The sequence below is a fragment of the Trichechus manatus genome, unplaced genomic scaffold (assembly GCF_000243295.1).
Source record: "Trichechus manatus latirostris isolate Lorelei unplaced genomic scaffold, TriManLat1.0 scaffold00002, whole genome shotgun sequence".
NCBI classification, from domain to species: Eukaryota; Metazoa; Chordata; class Mammalia; order Sirenia; family Trichechidae; genus Trichechus; species Trichechus manatus.
Window position 1 is genome coordinate 42,459,889 of NW_004443938.1, and position 19,138 is coordinate 42,479,026.

Here is a 19,138-nt window from a genome sequence, read left to right on the forward strand (position 1 = left end):
ATGTATATACATGTAAATGTATACGTATACATTTACATATAGCCAAAAACCAAACCCATTACCTTGGAGTAGATTCCGACTCATGGCGACCCTATAGGACACAGTAGAACTGTCCTATAGGGTTTCTAAGGAGCAGCTAATGGATTTGAACTGCTGACCTTTTGGTTAGCAGCCCAACACTTCTGCATACATATATTTAAAGAAACCATTTCCATCGAGTAGATTCCATCATAGCAACACTATAGCACAGGGTAGAAATACCCCATAGGGTTTCTAGGACTGTAATCGTTATGAAAGCAGACTGCCACATCTTTCTCCTACAGAGTGGCTGGTGGGTTCGAACCACCAACCTTTCAGTTAGCAGCCAAGTGTATAACCAATGAGCCACCAGAGCTCTTCATACATATATGGTAACTTAATAATACATATATAATTCCTTATTGGAGCCCTGTTGGCACAGTGGTTAAGAGCTTGGCTGCTATCCAAAAGGTCAGCAGTTCAAATCCACCAGCCCCTCCTTGGAAACCCTATGGGGCAGTTCTACTCTGTCCTATAGGGTCCCTGTGACACGGAACCGACTTGACGGCAACAGTTTTGGGTTTTTTTTTGGTAATCCCTTATTTGTTTATATATGTGTGTGTGAGGGTATACAATATATATTATAGATGTATATGTATGCATAAGGAGCCCTAGTGGTGCAGTGGTTAAGTGCTCAGCTGCGAACAGAAGGTTGGTGGTTCAAATTCATCAGCCGCTCTGTGGGAGAAAGATGTGACAGTCTACTTCCATAAAGATTGCAGCCTTGGAAATCCATGGGGCAGTTCTGCTCTGTCCTATAGGGTGCTATTAGTCAGAATCGACTTGACGACAACGGGTATATGTATGCATATATATGTGTGAGTGTGTGTGTATACACACACAGTTATGTAAGTGTTAAAATTTAAATAAGTTATAGTTACTGTTCCACAGTAATAAAACAGTAAAATGCAAAGTAGTAAAGACACAAACATCTTTTGACAATAAACGCTCAGGCAGAAGACTTCTTAAGATGTGTTCTAAATCTGTGAATCCTAAATGACTTATTTTTCCTTTGAGTTCATTTTAATCTTTCCAATGAAAAAAAGAAGCAGAATGGTAAAGAATGAATGGTGTTTGAAAATACCTACATCTTCTTATCCGCTGCGAATTCACTGTCCCATTTTGTTTATCTAAACTTGTAGCCAGTATGAATGCACTTATGAAACAAATGCATTTATTAAGTTAAATGTAATGAAAAGATTAAGAAAAAAAATAAATTTCCCACATTAAAGTGACTGTCCACATATATAGAGCCTACTATTTCCCAGCAGGCCTTCAAATAAATGAAGGCTAATCAAAGGACAGTGGGAGAATGCTATGTCTCAAAAAGACGCTATCTTGGTAGATCATCATGGTGAACTAGGCACTCATTCATAGTTAACAGCTCACAGCACTTGAGTAGCCTTATGCTGAGACACTCCTTCCCAACCTGGATCCAGTCATGAACTATGACCACAAAATCTTGTGAAATGTGTGGCATGAGGCTCGGCCAGTTCCTGCCTAAGCATGTCTGGTGTGGTCAGTTGCCTGTCAGTGGCCGGTCAGTCAGTCTTGCCACTTGACCAAGCACTTACCGTAGCAATGGTGTAATGATTTGGGAAGGTTTTGGTTGGATAGACACCTCGCATGTATTTTGCATGAATTCCACATATTTCTGCAACAATGAACAGTGAGAAATTAGCAAATTGCTTCTTCCTCAGAAGTTTTTTTGAATAACAAAAAATCTGAACGTGGAAATTTCCCAGAGAAATAAAAAACTAACTGAAGAGTGGATTGTTGATGGAAAGAGGTTGAAATGCTGACTCTGAAAGTTCACCATTCCAAGGAATGTCAGCTTTTAGGAGAGGAATGAGCTACATCAGGGGTCCACAAACATTTTCTGTAAAGGGCCAAAGAGTACACATTTTCAGCTTTATGGGCCATATGATCTCTGTCACACCCATTCAACTTTGCCACTGTAACCAGAACGAGCCAGGCAATCAATAAATGAGTGCAGCTGTGTTCTAATAAAACTTAATTTATGGACACTGAAATTTGAATTTCATATAATTTTACATGTCACAAAATATTATTCTTCATTTATTTTTTTCTCCTAACCATTTAAAAATATAAAAAAATTCTTGGTTAGTGGCAGGCCCTATGAAAACAGGTAATGGGCCAGATTGGGCCCACTGGCCAGTTGGGTGACCCCTGAGCTAAAGGTATCCTAAATTATACATTACAGGCTTTGTTTGATTTTGCTGTTCCCTTCTTCCAATGCTGGTAATTACAGTAAGAATTTCTATATAACATTTGCATCCCAGCAGATAGTTCTTATATGTAAACTGTCCAGAATAACAAAAAGTAAGCACAACTGTCTAGATAACTAAAAAGGAATTTGATATAACTACATAGGCAAGTAGTAATGTTTACAAAAGAAGCTAACTTTACACTTATTACTTTCAGTACAGTTTCCATTTCATTAGTAACCTTTCCTGTGATCTGCTTTTCACAAAGCATGGCATTAATTTTGCTTTCATTGTTCTGACTGTTTTCAGTCTGTCCAATAACCCTGCTTGAGGAGGTCAGGACCACTGGAACACATTGTTATTTCCTCTGCAGCTGTGAACTACAAGAAATTTTCTATACAGAAATCCTGCTGCCTCTAATTCTAAAAGAAAGCTTCACCATTATAGAGTCTATTTAGGTTAAAACAAAAAGTAAAATTGATTGTTGTCCAGAAAGTCACGAGCTTTGCAGCTGGAAACAGTGAATGTTTTCTCCGATAGGTATGGGGTTGGTCTTTTTCCTAGGCTCTAGTTCGGGGATTTCCAAAGTGATCCCGGAACTTCCTCCTTCAGAACCTTCTAGAGTTCCATAATAAGTCTACTAATTAGGACTCTGATGGGGGAGTCAGAGGTAGGGGAGGGATAAGTTCAAAAATTTACACTTTTAACAAGCACTCCAGGTGATTCTGATGTAATTAAGTTTAAGAACTAACTGCTCTAGGGCTCGACTCATAGCGAATAATTTAGGAGTAAAATAAGCTTTCTTTTCTTTCCTTGTTAATGCCACCAATAAATAAATCTTGTCCCCAACAGGAAGAGAAACATTTAGTATTATTAAGAAATCATATGATAAGAAAATAAAATGAAATCTAATCCTCTTATGTAATTAAAAGAATTTAAATGGGGGGGGGTGGTAGAATGAACAATGAACAGAAGTCAGTTTCTGTTTTTACTGCCCTAAAACATGGATGACCAATTCAAAATCTTAAATGCCTAAGCCACAGGGTATAAAAGAAAATACAAACTAAGCTGCCAGTAGGAGCCCTGGTGGCACAGTAGGTATAACAATCCCCTTATTGGAAACGACTAGCCACTCCCAGGGAGAAAGTTGTGGCAGTCTGTTTCTGTAAAGATTTACAGGCTTGGAAACCCTATGGAGCAGTTCTGCTCTGTCCTATAGGGTCGCTATGAGTTAGAATCAACTTGATGGCAGTGGGTTTGGTTTTTGGGTTTTTGACCTCCCTATTGAGAATGTCTTAAACAAGATACACAACCTGACTTTTACAGACTCGGGCTGCCATTTTGGATTACCTGCCTTTGAACCAAAGCTACTGGAGTACAGCCTTTAGAAAGCAAAGTCTTCTTCTAGGTTTTATAATCTAAATTATGACTGAATAGATTATTGGAAAGACATACAATAAACTGATAACAGTAGTTGCTTCTGCAGAGAAAAACTGGAAAAATTAGGAAAGAGGTTTTGTTTTTTTACTATATACACTTTAGGGTTGTTAGAAACTTTTTACCACGTGCATATTTTACTTTAAAAAAAAAGCACATTTTTTTAAAAGGAAAGTATCAACCAAATAAAAATCTGAAAATATAAATGGAATAAACATATATCCATAGTAATTATAAACTATAGAAGGGGTGGAGGACTAAATGGATGAGTAGTTGAGCAGCTGAAGAACATACAGATCAAGACTATAATAAAGTCTTTAGGAAATTCTTATGAGTGACATATGAAATATTATTTAAGGTATTCCTACAAATTGAAAACATGGCAACTGTTCAGCAATATCCACAGGCTCAAAATAGGCACTTATCCTTTTGTGTATAATTTAGTAGAATAGCCTCCTAGAAAGCCTAGCCATACAGTTGCCTGCACTCAAGCAATCAAGAACAATCAACTCTGCAAGGGCTCTGATTTTCCCAGTAATTGAGAGCATACTCCTGAATCCTTGACACGCAGAGAAGAAAAGATGAAGACGGCAAACAGCAAATGGCATCTGCTGTAGGGAATTCCAGGGTTCCACTATTCAATATTGCCAACCTTGCTAATTCTGACCTTCAAAACTCTACATACCTTGACTGCCTGGAAACTAGTTTTCTACCTGTTATTTCTAGTTTTCGTTTATCCCTTTCCCACCGAACTTCCCAGGAAGCTGGACAGCCTATTCAGGCCAAAACACTCCTATTTAACTTGACAGTTTCCTGATCTTGTTCTGGCCCTTCCTTGTCTGCTGCCACCCACATTGAGACAAGACAACATCCTAGCATTCTCACTAGAGTATATCTGAGAGCCAAATCCTCATCCACTTAGTTGTTACTGAAATGACTCAGTAGTGTTAGTTCATACTCAGTGTCCGCAACAACTTTAGCCAAACCCAGGCAGCTTGATGGGACACTTGAGATGGGGCCCTAGACTTCCTGAACAGTGATGCCTTCTGTCTCATACCTCACCTCAAGGCAAAGTGAGGCCTAATCCTAACATTTTACCAGCCCTGGTTAGCTTGTCTGCTAACCAAAAAAGGTTGACAGTTTGCATCCACCAGCCACTTCTTGGAAACCCTATGGGGCAGTTCTACTCTGTCCTATAGGGTCTCTATGAATCGGAATTGACTCGACAGTGATGAGTTGGTTTTTTTGGTATCTTAATTGGGACTCTTAAAAACAAATTGCCCCATTTTGCCTTGCTCCACATATTTAGTGATGTCTTTTCACATTGGAGGATTGAGATGCTGTCTGAATGACTGAAAAGTATTTTAAAGTTTAGAAAACGAAAAGCACTCAATGATTCATTATTTCATGGTGTCATATCCAACTCCCAATGGGATAAGCAAATCAATAATTCCCTTTCAAAAGGGATCCAGTCAAGCCTGCCTACTGAAATTCCCTTTTCGGCACAAGAGAAATGCAGGTAAGGAAATGGAAACTGAGAGATGTTGATTAACTTCCCAGGCCAGGGTTATCTCAGCAGTAAGTGAGGAGTCCTGGATTTGGAGCCAATTCTGGCAGAGCCCAAAACTCTTAACCTCTTTGCTATAGATTTGTCTCAGGGCGTGAAAGAGAAGCTGAAGAAATAGGGTACTTAGTGTTCTAGATGGAATTGTTTATCTTTCTAGAATCATGGAACTTTAGAGCTGAAATTAGCAGTAGAAATTATGAGACCCAGCCATTTTATTTTACAAATGAGGAAACTGAGGCCAAGAAAAGTCAACTGACTTACACAGTGTTTGCTTTAACAGTGAAATTGTCATAAACTTTGAGAACCTTGTATATAGAAGAGGGCTTGGGAGAAAGAGAGAAGCTGCAGGGCAGTGAAGTGCATGGGCCTTGGAGCCAGCCTTTTGATTCTAATCACGTTCTGCCATCTTTTATCTCTGTGTCCTTGGGCTGTCGGCTTCTCTTTATTATTAACGTTATCAAATTGTACAGAGACCAAGTACCCTAATGTAGAAGTGCAACATCATGATGAAGATGATAATGGAAACAATAATTATAGTAATAACTTCAAATCATCCACTGTATACTACATGTACATTCTCACAGGATTATTATCATGACCATTTTACAGATGAAGAAACTGGAGCGCTAAAAAGTTAGGTAAACTTGCCCAAGGCCTCCCACCTAGTAAGTGGTGGAGTTAGGTCTCAGGCAGTTTGATTCTAGAAACAGAAGTAGATTCTGTAGCTCTCAATATTGGAGCTTTTGTATTTGATGGATCTGTCCAGTCTACCCACATTACCTCAGGATTCTGTCCTTGCTAGTCGTATCTATTTTGCTGAGACTTAGAAACCAGTTCTGACATATGCCACTTTTGAGCCAGTATATACGAACAGATTTCCATAGGACAGAAGTTATATTCAAATACAAACAAGTAAAAATAGACAAAGAGATGAACATCGTACTAAAAAAGGAGGAGGAGCCAACAAGTATAAAAACATACTCCAGGCAAAAGGAGTGATAAGGCATCAGGGCCTTGAGAGGACCTGGGTTAAGACAATTCATTAAAGCTAAAGGTTGGAAAGAAAGGTCCATCATCCAGAGTGTGACTAACTGGGTGTTGGTTTGTCATTTGCATGCTACTAATTGTAGAAGACTTACTCAGTTTATTAATATTAGGCATTAACATATGCCATGTTTGTAAATACTCAGCTCTAAACCCATCCATGGAAAACAAGATAAGTGGTGGCAAGTCGAACCTGAAAATGGAAAACAAAAGTTGGCCCATTGGTTTGATTGTAAAAAACAATAAATACACTTCTTGTGTACTACTTACAATTAGAAAAATGGTTAGAAAATATAATAAGAAAATAGTACTGGCAATGGTCTTTACAACATTAGTCACAATAATTAAACGGTGGAAACAACCCAAATGACCATGAATAACTCGAATGGGTAAACAATGTGCTTATATACATACAATGGAATATTATGCGGCCATAAAGAAAAATGAAGTTCTGATACATGCTTCAACATGGATGAACTTTGAAAACATTATGCTAACTGAAATAAGTCCATCACAAAAGGACAAATATTGCATGATCCCACTTATATGAAATGTCCAGAGTAGGCAAATGCATAGAGACAATAGTTTATTAGTTAACCATCCAGGGGCTAGGGGAAGGTGGGAATAGGGGGTTATTGTTTAAGGGGTACTAAGTTTCTGCTTGGGGTGATGAAAAAGTTTTGGAAATAGACAGCAGTGATGGTAACACTACATAGTAATTGTAATTAATGTCACTGAATTTATACCCTTGAAAATGGTTGAAATGGCAAATTTTGTTAAATATATTTTACTACAATTAAAATTTTAAAAACGAATGAGTTAGCCAGGGAGAGATGGTGGTATAATTCAAAATGTTTTCCTAGTTTCTTCTCTCCAACCATACCGTACTGATTTAAGTATGGGGAGACCCATGATTTTATGTATCAGTTGTACCTTCTTAATGCAGCAGGTAGTAAAACTGTGCCCTAGAAAAAGAAAGAAGAAAGGAAGGATAGAAGGGAGGGAGGGAGGGAAGGACGAAGGGAAGGATAAAGTAAGGAAAGAAGGAAGGAAGGTAGGAAGAAAATAGTACTGGGTTAAGTTTTCCTCTCCTTTTTTAAGAATTATTTCCCCTTAACAATTAGTACTTCTGGTGTGTAGATAATTTCTAATTAAAATGCACAACATTAAAAAATAAGTGCTAATACAACAGAGGGTTCTGGACAGAGCTGGAGAAGGATGTAGAACGCAATTCTAACTCACAAAAAAAAGACCAGATTTACTGGCCTAAAGGAGACTAGAGAAACCCCGAGAGGATGGCCCCCAGACACCCTTTTAGCTCAGTGGTGAAGTTACCTCCGAGGTTCACCGTTCAGCCTGGGAGTGGACAGCCCCATAAAACAAAACGAGACTAACGAGGCACAGCAGTCCAGGGACAAGGGCCAGAAGGCAGAAGGGGACAAGGAAGCTGGTGATAGGGAACCCAAGGTTGAGTAAGGATATTGTTGATGTGTTGTGAGATTGTTAACCATTGTCATAGGGCGATATTTGTAGTAACTGTTAAATGAGAAACTATTTTGTTCTGTAAGCCTTCATCTTAAGTGAGAATAACAGCACAATTGGAAGAGCGTAGTCAATGTCACTGAACTGTGCGTGTAGAAATTTTTGAAATGGTGTATCTTTGGCTATGTGTATTTTCACCAAAAGAAAAGGTTGAGAAGTTAGAGCGTTGTCATGTTGTGGGGTTGTTAACCAATGTCATAAAACAATATGTGTACTACTGTTTCATGAGAAACTATTTGTTCTGTAAGCCTTCACCTGAAGTACAATAAAAAAAAAAAAAATAAGTGCTAATAAATTACCTGGGTCTTTCACCTTTGAGGTTAACCACCCTTCGAGTTCTAGAGTTTAAATGATTTTGATTGACTACATCTCTTTATTCTCATTTACTCCTTGGCATCAGCTCTCTATGACATCTAGGTATGCTGTGTATGAAATTGCTGTAGCCCTGAGTGTTTATAAGGACAAGCTGTGTGCTCTTGAGGAAAAGGAAAGGCTTTGGCCTCAGATGACTTGAGTCTAATTCTCAGCTTCCTTCTTTATTAGTTACTTAACTCTAGTCACTCAACCTCTCAAAACTTCACTCATAATCTATTCACCTAGTATTTTGAAATTATTACAACATAACACAGTAGTATTACTTCACCTCAAATATACTTAGTATTTTACAGTAGTAGGGAAATACCAAACCAAACTTATTGCTGTTGAGTCAATTCTGACTCATGGTAACCCCATGTGTTACAGAGCAGAACTGCTTCATAGGGGTGCCTTGTTTGTAATCTTAATGGAAGCAAATTGCCAGGGCTTTCTTCTGCAGTACCACTGGGTGGCTTCAAACCACCAACCTTTAGGTTAGCAGTCAAGCGCAAACCATCTGTGCCACCTAGGGACCTCACAGGAGCTAATTATTTTACAACAGAGATCAGTGGCATGAGCATTAACATCAGTGAGCAGAGCATTAACAAAGCACCAACAGAGATGAGATTCTATATTGAAGGCCTTTCACAGCCCTGGCTTTGGCAAAGGAACTGTACCAAATGAAGTCAAGTGCAGTGATTACCAAATTCAAGGCTCAAACTAAAAAATTATAAAAGTTTTAATTATTCCGTTCTACTATCTTTTGGATATAACTATGCTATGAAATTTAGAAACTCTGTAGTTTATGAGATCTTTTAATATTCTAAAGTTTTACATATTAAAAGAATTAAGTTTTTTGACTTTTTATTCTAATACTCAGGATATTAATGTCAACCTCAGATGTGTTACAATTTTTTTATAGACGAGTATTGAAGTTAAAATGGGCTATAGCCCTAGTGAATGTTTTTTTTTTGTTGTTGTTTTGTTGTTTGTTTTTTACTATCTTCTGTTTTTTTTTCACTTTTTAATTTTTATTAATTTTATAATAGATACACAGAAAAGTACACATTTCACAGATGTATAGTTGGATGAATTTACACTAACTGAACTCCACTGGGTAGCCATCACCCAGATCAAGAAACAGAATACTTCCAGCACCAAGAAGTCTCTCCTGGTGCTTCCAGTCACTAAACCGCATCCCCACCCCCACCAAGGATAAACACTATCTTGACTTCTAACAGCACAGATTAGTTTTGCCTATTTTTGTGCTTATATTTATACACAAATGAAACCATACAGTATGCATTCTTTTGCGTCTGGCTTCTTTCATTTAACAGTATGTTTGGGAGATTTCATCCAAATTTTTGCATCAAGTTGTGCTTATTCTTGTAACTGTCTAGCATGATAGTGAATGAGTAAGCCACAATTTATTCCTTCTACTGTTGATGCGCATTTGGGTACTTTACAGGTTAGAGGCATTATGAATAGCAGCTCTAAACACAGTAAATTTATTTTAAATTCCAAATAGGGTGCATGCAAATATATAAAGAAATCATTTTCAACTCTGTGCTCAAACAATTGCACATCTGGATTTTTTGCACAAAAACATAGCAATCTAAAAAATTTGGTTAGAACAAGTCATCAAAAATTCTGCCAAACTATCCAATATGATTATAAAGAAAATTCTGAACGCTGATGCCAGCTAAAAATAAGAAAATATATTCAATCATTTTTCAGGGTGTTTGAGTAAATTTAGAAAAAATAACAGTGTGCCATCTAATTACACACGATAAAAATGTGAGCAAAGTCTAGAAAACAAGTCTACTGGGCTTCCTCAAAGAAGCATTTATTGTAATATTCCCAGAAGAAGCATTTATTTATTCATTCATTTAATAAGAATTTGAGTCAGGCATTGTGCTAGATGCTGAGAACAAAGGTATGGAGGAGTTAGAGCACTTACAAGGAAGGAAATTGAGAAGTGAACAGGAGTTGTTCAGGACTAAATTTGAGTACAGGGTGCTATTCAAGTTCTCAGAAGAACATAACAGGCTGTCCAGGGGATGTGACATGTGAATGGAGCCCTAAAGGACAAATAGAAATAATATTAAAGGAGAATTGGACTAATGTGTCAACCAAGGAAAATACCCTAAGCAAAAGCCCATGTGTTACACAGAGGAATATTAATGAACTTCAAAACACTAGGTGAAGAGGTTAGACACAAGAGAACATATGGTATGATTTCATTTGTATGAGATTTCTAGAACAGGAATCCATGGCAATAGAAATCAAAACTGTGTCTATGGGGGTGGGTGGGAAGGACATGAAATATCTCTTTAAGGTGGTGTAAATATCCTATATCTTGATAGTGGTATGGGTTACACAGGTGTATGCATTTCCTAAAGCTTAAACTGAACACTTAAGATATATGCATTTAAAAGAATGTAAACTCTATCTCGATCTAAAAAAAAATGGAAAATTAGAAATGCTTTAATTGTAACTTGTGGAAAACTGATCAAAAAATTAAACTGGCCTAGTAGAGTTTGCCCATTGCCGTCAAGTCAATTTAGACTCATACTGACAGTGGCACAGTGGTTAAAGTGATAGACTGCTAACCGAAATGTTGGTGGTTCGAAACCACCAGAAGCTCTGTGGGAGACAGATGTGGCAGTGTGCTTCCATAGAGATTTACAGCCTTGGAAACCCTATGGGGTCACTATGAGCCGGAATTGACTCAACGGCAGTGGGTTTTGTTTTTGTTTTTGTTTTTTTTTTTTTTTGCAGTACCATGTGCATTGGAAAATCTTTTTTTTCCCCAAAAAACTAATTAACATTGGCATAATTCTGATGAAAATGTTTGCTTTCATAAATACCCCATCAAAATAACCTTGCAGCTTAAAGACAGGATCAAAACATCTATGAGATCAAGAGTGGGATCCAATGAACCTTGAAAACATTGTACTGTGTTAAATATGTTAGTCACAAAAGGACAAATATCGTATGATCCCACTTACAGGAAATATCTAGAATATGCAAATATATAGAGACCAAAGCTCATTAGAGGTTACCAGGGGGTGGAGATGGGGGAGAGAATAGGGAGAGTCATTTCTGAGAGGGCACTGAGTTTTTGTTAAGGGTAATGGAAAAATTTGGAAATGGATAATGATGACGGTTGCATAAAATGAGGTTAATTAATGTCATTCAACTGAACATGTAAAAAATGTTGAAATGGCAAATATTTTGTTACATATATTTTTACCACAGTAAAATTTTTTTAATCTAAATAGAAAGAGCAAAATTCAAATTTTCAGTACACCTCTTTCTTAATGGCCTCCCTGCCCCTCCAAGCTAGCTACCCCAGTATATTTCAAAAGCAAGATTATAAAACAATTCTATCATGAACACCCTGGGAGGTAAACACCTGTAATTATTTCCTTAAGATACATTCCTAAACATGAAATTTCCTGGTCAAAGGATAGGCACTTTCAAAGAGATTAAACTATTTTGTCACGATTTTCTTGTGATAATCTAAATAAATTTATACTTCCCTAAGCACAACAGATGGCTGCTACTTTGTTCGAATCATAGTGTTTGATTTTTATCACATAAAAAAATGTATCTTCTTTTCATTTTTATTTCTCTGATTGCTGATACAGATGAGCATCGCATTAATATTATTTTTATTGCATATGATAAAGCTTATTATGTAACGGCTCACTGTATGCCAAGAATTATTTCATTTTGTCATTAACAAAAAAAATTTAAGGACAACCTGCAAGCCAGATACGGGTATTATCTCCAGCTTATAAATGAGACAGGTAGAGAGGATCAGATAACTTACCCAAGGTGTCGCATTGCCAGCTGGGACAGAGCTAGGCTCTCAACCCACATTTGTCTGATTTAAGAGCCCACACTCCTTATTATACTACAATGACTAGCAAAATAGTAAAACAAAGAAACAAGCAAACAGAAATACTAGCTTGAATGTACAGCAAGAAGGCTTCATTTAATGGAATGTCTCCAGCCACTAAAATTGGTACTGGTAAATATTAATAGTGAGCAGAATTATCATTGTGTGTTATACTGTATGTATAAATACAGAGCCATGCGTGACTCTAAGCAGGGAGTGGGGTCAGGAGGCTTGAGGGGAGGAATGACTCCAGTTGAGTAAATGGAATAATGGAAGACACAATAGGAGATAGTTGGTGTGCCGTTTACCACCTCCCTCCCCCGCTCCATTTCTTCACCAATTTCCTTTCTGGTCTTATCTTGCATCATCAAGGACACCTACCGAATTGTCAACACCAAATCCTCCTAAAGCCAGGTATTCCTTTCCCTCTCTTCTACCTCCCCGTCATTCTCCTACTGCTTGGGCCAGAAGAATAAAGTAGCTCAAGGCCAGAGGGGCAACTGGAAGAAAGAGAAGATCCAAACGCCTCTGAGGTGATGTGGGGGCACCTTTCCAGGTATGGGCAAAGTCCAGAGAGCAACCATTATAAACATGTGGAGGAGGAGCATGTGGCCGGGCATGTTACCTCCCATGCTCAACACCTAGGCCCATCTGACAAAGTCCTACTCATTCATCCTTCAAAGTCTACCTTTCATTCTGAGAACTTGCAGGGACAAATTTCTTTTCCCCTCAGAAAGAATAAATTCAAGGCACTCGGATGTTAATAGAAAACAGTTGCGGCAGGATTAAGTTCTATCTAAACTCCAGTCCTGAACATAGGACCTTAGAAATGTTAGTATTTAATGCTTCAATCAATTTTTTAAGTCATTATTGTATGGCATGAATATAATAAATTAATATAAAAGTACTTTGCAAACAATTAAACAAATAAAGCCTGACTTAGAAGCCACAAGGAGCCTAACCCTCTGATGACTTTTCTGTTTTGAAATGTAAATAGATTTGAGAAAATTCCATCCTGCCTTTCAACCACATTCCCATGTGCCAACTGTTAGAGGAGGGTAAAAATCCCCATGTCGGTCTCACCCTTCTGGACACTGAGACTGGTCGGCTGCACTACATTCTTCTTTCATCCATTGTGTTTCTCCTGAAATGCATAAGATCAAAATCTTTAGACTGCTACACCACAGATAAGAAAAGAGAAGCAAGTGTTCAATGCATGTGATCTCCTCAAACCACTTAGTTCATGTGACTCCAGCAACAAAATGCTTTCAGAACACATTAAGTGCTATTGCACATGAACATTACATTACAGATAACATGGTATTAACTCCAGGAGTGACTTCAAAATAATACAAAATTGGAGGGAAAAAGAGGTTGGGAGAATGAAGGATACATGTTGTTTAAAGAAGAAAACTCAAAAACTTGGAAATAGAAAAAAGGATGACAAAACACTGAACTTCATTTTAATGTCATGCTGGGAATTGTCTAAAAGGCCCACCTATAGCTTATCTAATTACTTAGGTAATTGGACATTATAACTATAAAGTGTTGAATCTTTAGAGTGAGAAAACTTTTACATTTATTTAAAAAATGAACGGAAATGGTTAAATTAACTCCATCAAAATAACCAATTAGTGTTAATGGTAAACCCCAACACTGTTTTTTAACAGCTACTTTTCTTTCTGTTAAATTCAAGCAATATTGTGCAATGCATTCAATGGGAATACTCACATGAACTAAGGATCAGTCTTGAGATAAAAAGTTAAGTGATAAAATTGTGGTGGGAGGCAAAGACAGGTAAGGGGCAGTATGATCAATGAACTCAGAGAAAGAAGCAAATTGGAAACTACCCTTGCCTTTGTGGATTCAGAGAAATTTTTTAATGATACAACATTCACTATTAAATATTGAACAGTTATTAAGAAAAGGAAGAAGTTATAATTTTAGGTCTTTACATATTTCCCTTTTTGGCATCCATTTTCAGGGGATTTTCAGTTACGGTTTGTATAAAAACGGACTTGTCTATTAGTGCAAAACATTTTCTACTAACAGATTATAGCTTATAATGTTTCTACTATAACATTTTCCTCCTATTTCAAAACTCAAAATTCAACTTACTCTCTTTTGTCTAAAAATTTTAAAAAAAGTGTAAGCGCAATTGGGTGTGGTGTTATGAAAAAGGGAGTGATAGCTCCAAGCAGTTTTGTTGCTATGTGTATATGTGCATTTTCCATAAAGTTCATCAGATATCCTGGAGGATCGGTGACTTTAACATTTCCACAGCACTTACAAAGTGGCCCAAGCAAGGGGAATCAGGATTTTAATCGTGGCTCTACATTAACACTCTGAAGATCCTTCATCGGTCATTTAAAGATTCAGGACACAGTTGTTTCAACAGTAACAACACTGGTATAATGGACTAATATTTGGGCCAGATAACCTCTTTCATAGTGTTTTAACTTTAAGGTTTGCCACCCAGTGTCTCAAACCACAAGTATGTCTCTGCCATGGTCACTGGATTGAAAAAGATCTTGTCTTACCTACAAATAGGGGGTTTTAAACTCTATCTTTTTCTCTATGATATTTATGTTACAAGCTCCCTTCCTCTGTAGTATACTCCCTTCTTCTATAGTACACAAGCCACATTTCTTTCCACAGAAAACAAATTTCATCTTTTCTTCTGTACGAAGTAGCTTAAGATCCTCTCTTTTAATTTCTGCAGCCTAGGCCAGCTCTAGGATCACTGAACTCACAGTGACAAATGGGTTGTCAACATCCATCTGCTTACCTTGGCAAACACTCTGATAATCAATACAGCAGTCTTTCCTCTGCAAACAGTCATCCGAGCAAGAGCAAAGGCTAGATTCTAGTCTAGTCTCCCCACAACGAAATTTATTGCAGGTCCATATTTTAGCTGTAAAATTGCACAATTCAGTTCTGAGTATTTAATTAAGTTTAAGTATTCAATACAGAAAATAGAAATTTTCATGCATTTTCCCCCATATTATTGTCAAACTGTCAAATGCTTGGTTTGTCTGCATTAATGAATGAAACTACATAATGCAAAATGAGGAGCAATTCACCATTTTTCTTCATTTAGCATGAATGGCAGAGAGAAATGCAGCTTTGTTAACTGCAGCTCTGGTCTACTAGGAAGTATACCTCTGAGTTTGGAGAAACTCTGAATACCGGTCCTATTCCCACCCAAGGGCAAGAGCTCCCAGTGGTGAAGAATCACTAGCCCTGCCTGATTATTGACACCCAGGGGCAGCTTTACCCACCCTGATCTAAGGATAGGTAGCAAGGAAGAGACAGTGACAACAGAAGTAACAGGTGCACCATCAGGTCTGAAAGAATGTAGGCAGGCCAGGTGCCTCCCAGATGACAGTGACAGAAGTGGCAGATCAGCTCTCAACCATGCCTTCAGTCTTCTCCCAGGCTATACTTGGTAGGAGATTAGTTTAAATAAATCTCACTCCTTAAAAAAAATGCAAGAGGCTGCTTCCTACTGCCACCTGGTAGGAGTCAGTGACTAAAATCAACAGCAGCCCTGTGCCTAGACAATATGTTAAATAGGCCACTGCTGTGTGCTGCAATTGCGTGTACAGTTCTGTATCACACATTGTTTTTTATCCACTAAGGAAGAAACGATTTTAGAGACTAAATAAAGGGAATGCAAATCTTTATCTATACTAGGTGTCTCAGTTTTCTCGTGCTCCTGTAACAGAAATACCACAAGTGGATGGCTTCAACAAACAGAAGTGTATTCTCTTCCAGTCTTGCAGGCTAGCAGTCCAAATTCAGGACATCAGGTTCAGGGGAAGGCTTTCTCTCTCTGTCAGCTCTGGAGGAAGGTCCTTGTCATCAGTCTTCCCCTAGACTGAGTTCTTGGTGCAGGGACCTTGGGTCCAAAGGATGCACGCTCCTGGCTATACTTTCTTGGTGGTATGAGGTCCCCATGTCTCTCTGCTGATGTCTGTCTTTTATATCTCAAAAGAGATTTGCTCAAGACACAATCTAATCTGGTAGATTGAGTCCTGCCTCATCAACACAGCTGCTGATCATTAACATCATAGAGATAGGATTTACAACACATAGGAAAATCACATCAGATGACAAAATGGTGGACAATCACACAATACTGGAAATCATGGACTAGCCAAGCTGACAGATATTCTGGGGGTACACAATTCAATCCAAGACACTAGGTTGTCACTTACCACTGTCCTTTTCAAAAAGCATAATGTCAGGAGCTCTACTTTTCTAATCTTCATTCTGCTCCAACCACTAGACCCCTCTTCCCTGATTTCCTAGAGAATTAAATATTGCAAACTATCTCTTCCACCTAGAGAACAGTGTTCCTCAAATTGTGGCCTGTAGAACACTGGCATCAGAATCACTGAGAATAACCAGCTTTACAAGTCAGTCTTAAGCACCCTGAAGTTTAAGAACCACTGGAAATGAAACTAAAAAAGATATTTAACTTTAAGCCATAATAAAACTCCATTGAAATGTATGTAATCACACATTCCATGTGCTGTAGACAGTTATCCTTCAACCTCAACTAAATAAAGTGAGAACTCTGTGTTTATCACTGTAAAGAGGGAAATGATAATAGATTGTGTCTGCAAGGCGTCTGGGTGAACATTTGGATATGCATTGTGATAGCACAACCAATACGCTAATGAACTTCTTCTCAGAATTCATACTTGATTCCACACAGGTGTCTTCAAAATCCCAGCAGCAGTTGCCTCGGTCTTTACATCCCATGTCACATCGGCAGCCTTCCAGTCCTCTGAATGATGAGTCAAAGCATTTCCTCCTGCAGCTGCCTGTAGAGTGAAGGAAATAAGGACACCAAAGCTTAGAAGTTATCCAATATCTCATACTTACATGGTAAAAGCACACAGAGAAACTTAGCACAGACTAGGACAGACAAATAGATGGTTTTTATGGTGCTGTGTGATCTGTCAGTGCAATGTGATAAATAACAAGATACTGATATGTACAAGGGTACATGGGAGCACATGGGGGTTGGGTGGGACCTAAAGCAGCAAGAAGGTGTGGAGGACACCCTTGAGTCGTGAGAGAGGCATCAGGGTTTTTAAAATCAGTAAAACTAAGGAAGGCAAATTTGGAGAAGAGCAGATATGTCATGGTGGCTAAGGGGTAGATTAGTAGCAGAAAGGTGCCTATGCCACACTGTCATGGTTTGAATTATGTCCCCCAAAAAATGTGTGTATCAATTTGGCTAGGCCATGATTCCTGGTACTGTGTGATTTTCCTGTATGTTGTAAATCCTGCCTCCATGATGTTAATGAGGGAGGATGGGTGGCAGTTGTGTTAGTAAGGCAGGACCTGATCTACAAGACTGGATTGTGTCCTGAGGCAATCTCTTGAGATATAAAAGACAGACGTGAGCAGAGAGACAGGGGGACCTCATACCATCAAGAAAGCAGTGCCAGGAGCAGAGCGCGTCCTTTGGACCGGAGTCCCTGTGCCGAGAAGCTCCTAGTCCAGGGGAACACTGATAAGAAGGCAGAGAGAGGGAAAAAGCCTTCCCCTGGAGCTGATGACTTTTAGCCTACTTTGACTATGAGGAAATAAACTTCTCTTCATTAAAACCATCCACTTGTGGTGTTTGTGTTATAGCAGCACTGGATGACTAAGACACACACTAAGAAGTGTTAAGCCTAATCTTTGTTAATGAGAAGCCATTAACGAGTAAGCAGATGATAAGCAATTGGATTTGTGTTTCTAAAGTCCTCTCTGGAAAATAGGTGGTGGGGTGCAAGGGAGATGGAAACTCTTGGATCAAGTAGGAGATTTTAACCAAAACCACAAATGATAAGGGCCATAAAGAAAGGTAGTAGAAGTAGACAAAAGGAAGATACAGAGCTAAGAGAAATTAAAGGGCAATTAATAGGGCGATGATTTTACATGAAGAGTAAAGTAAAGGAATGAGTCCAGAATGACTTTCAAGGTGTATGTAGGGCAGGGGCCTGAAAGTTCAGTTTTATTGGCTATCCAAACAAAGATATATATATTATAAACAAGGGCATCTGAATATTGAGTCTGAAGCTCAGGATAAAGAGAAATAAACTAATGATACCAATTTTGGAGTCATCTGCATATTAGTGGTAACAAGCAATGGGAATACCATAGATCTGATGGTTCCAGGAGTGTGCACCCAGCTATATGTGATTTCTCCTTACTATGTATTCCCATTGAATGTTGTCTGTAATTCCCTTATGATACTTTCTTTCTGCTTCATATTCCAAACGAGTTCCTTGAAGGTAGGGAGGATATAATGGGAAAATTCAACTACGCATACCCTGTCTCCATCCCCTTGAAAATCATCACTTGGTTATAAACTATTTTATTCCACGAATATCTATTTTAGAATCATTATGTCCTAGGCATTGGGGATAAGATAATGAAGATATGGTTATGAAGCATTTTATATTAATATATTAATAATATGATAAATGTAATAGTAAGTATAAAGCAGTAGTGAATACTACACATGGTATTGGGACAATTGACTAGCTATACAGGGAGACGAGGAGTCTCTTTATATTCTTGCTTCACAACATATACACAAAGTTTAGAGGCTTAAGTTTTAGGGGCTTAGCAGAATATAAATGCCCCAGGAGTCAAGTGGATAAGGAAAGTACTTTAGGGGTTGCCATGAGTTGGAATCAACTTGAGGGTGACTAACAAAAATAATATTGAAAAGGCACATAAAAGGTTATAGAAGATGAAGTCTAATATAAAACGCACAGACAGCAGTAGTTCTCAAAATGACAGATCTTCCTAACTCATCCTACTCTAATTTGACCCCAAAGGGCATACAACAGAAGACTCAAATGATTTTCAAAAGTACTACCACAAAAGGTTAATAAACAGAGTTCTGGCAAAATGGCGCTCTAGGCAGAAGCACTACGCCATCCCTCCACAGCAAAGATCTGAAAAACTAAG

General features: G+C 38.2%; 1 protein-coding gene across 1 annotated transcript in view; it reads right to left on the minus strand.

The window, feature by feature from the left end:
* Positions 1-19,138, minus strand: part of ENPP3 (ectonucleotide pyrophosphatase/phosphodiesterase 3) — a 117,336-nt gene that overhangs the window by 64,479 nt on the left and 33,719 nt on the right. The window contains exons 2-6 of the mRNA XM_004368979.2: positions 16,867-16,989; positions 14,946-15,071; positions 13,241-13,301; positions 6,450-6,547; positions 1,653-1,732 (exon numbers count right to left, since the gene is read on the minus strand). Coding sequence (XP_004369036.1) covers positions 1,653-1,732; positions 6,450-6,547; positions 13,241-13,301; positions 14,946-15,071; positions 16,867-16,989 — 488 coding nt within the window. The remainder of the gene's footprint in view (positions 1-1,652; positions 1,733-6,449; positions 6,548-13,240; positions 13,302-14,945; positions 15,072-16,866; positions 16,990-19,138) is intronic.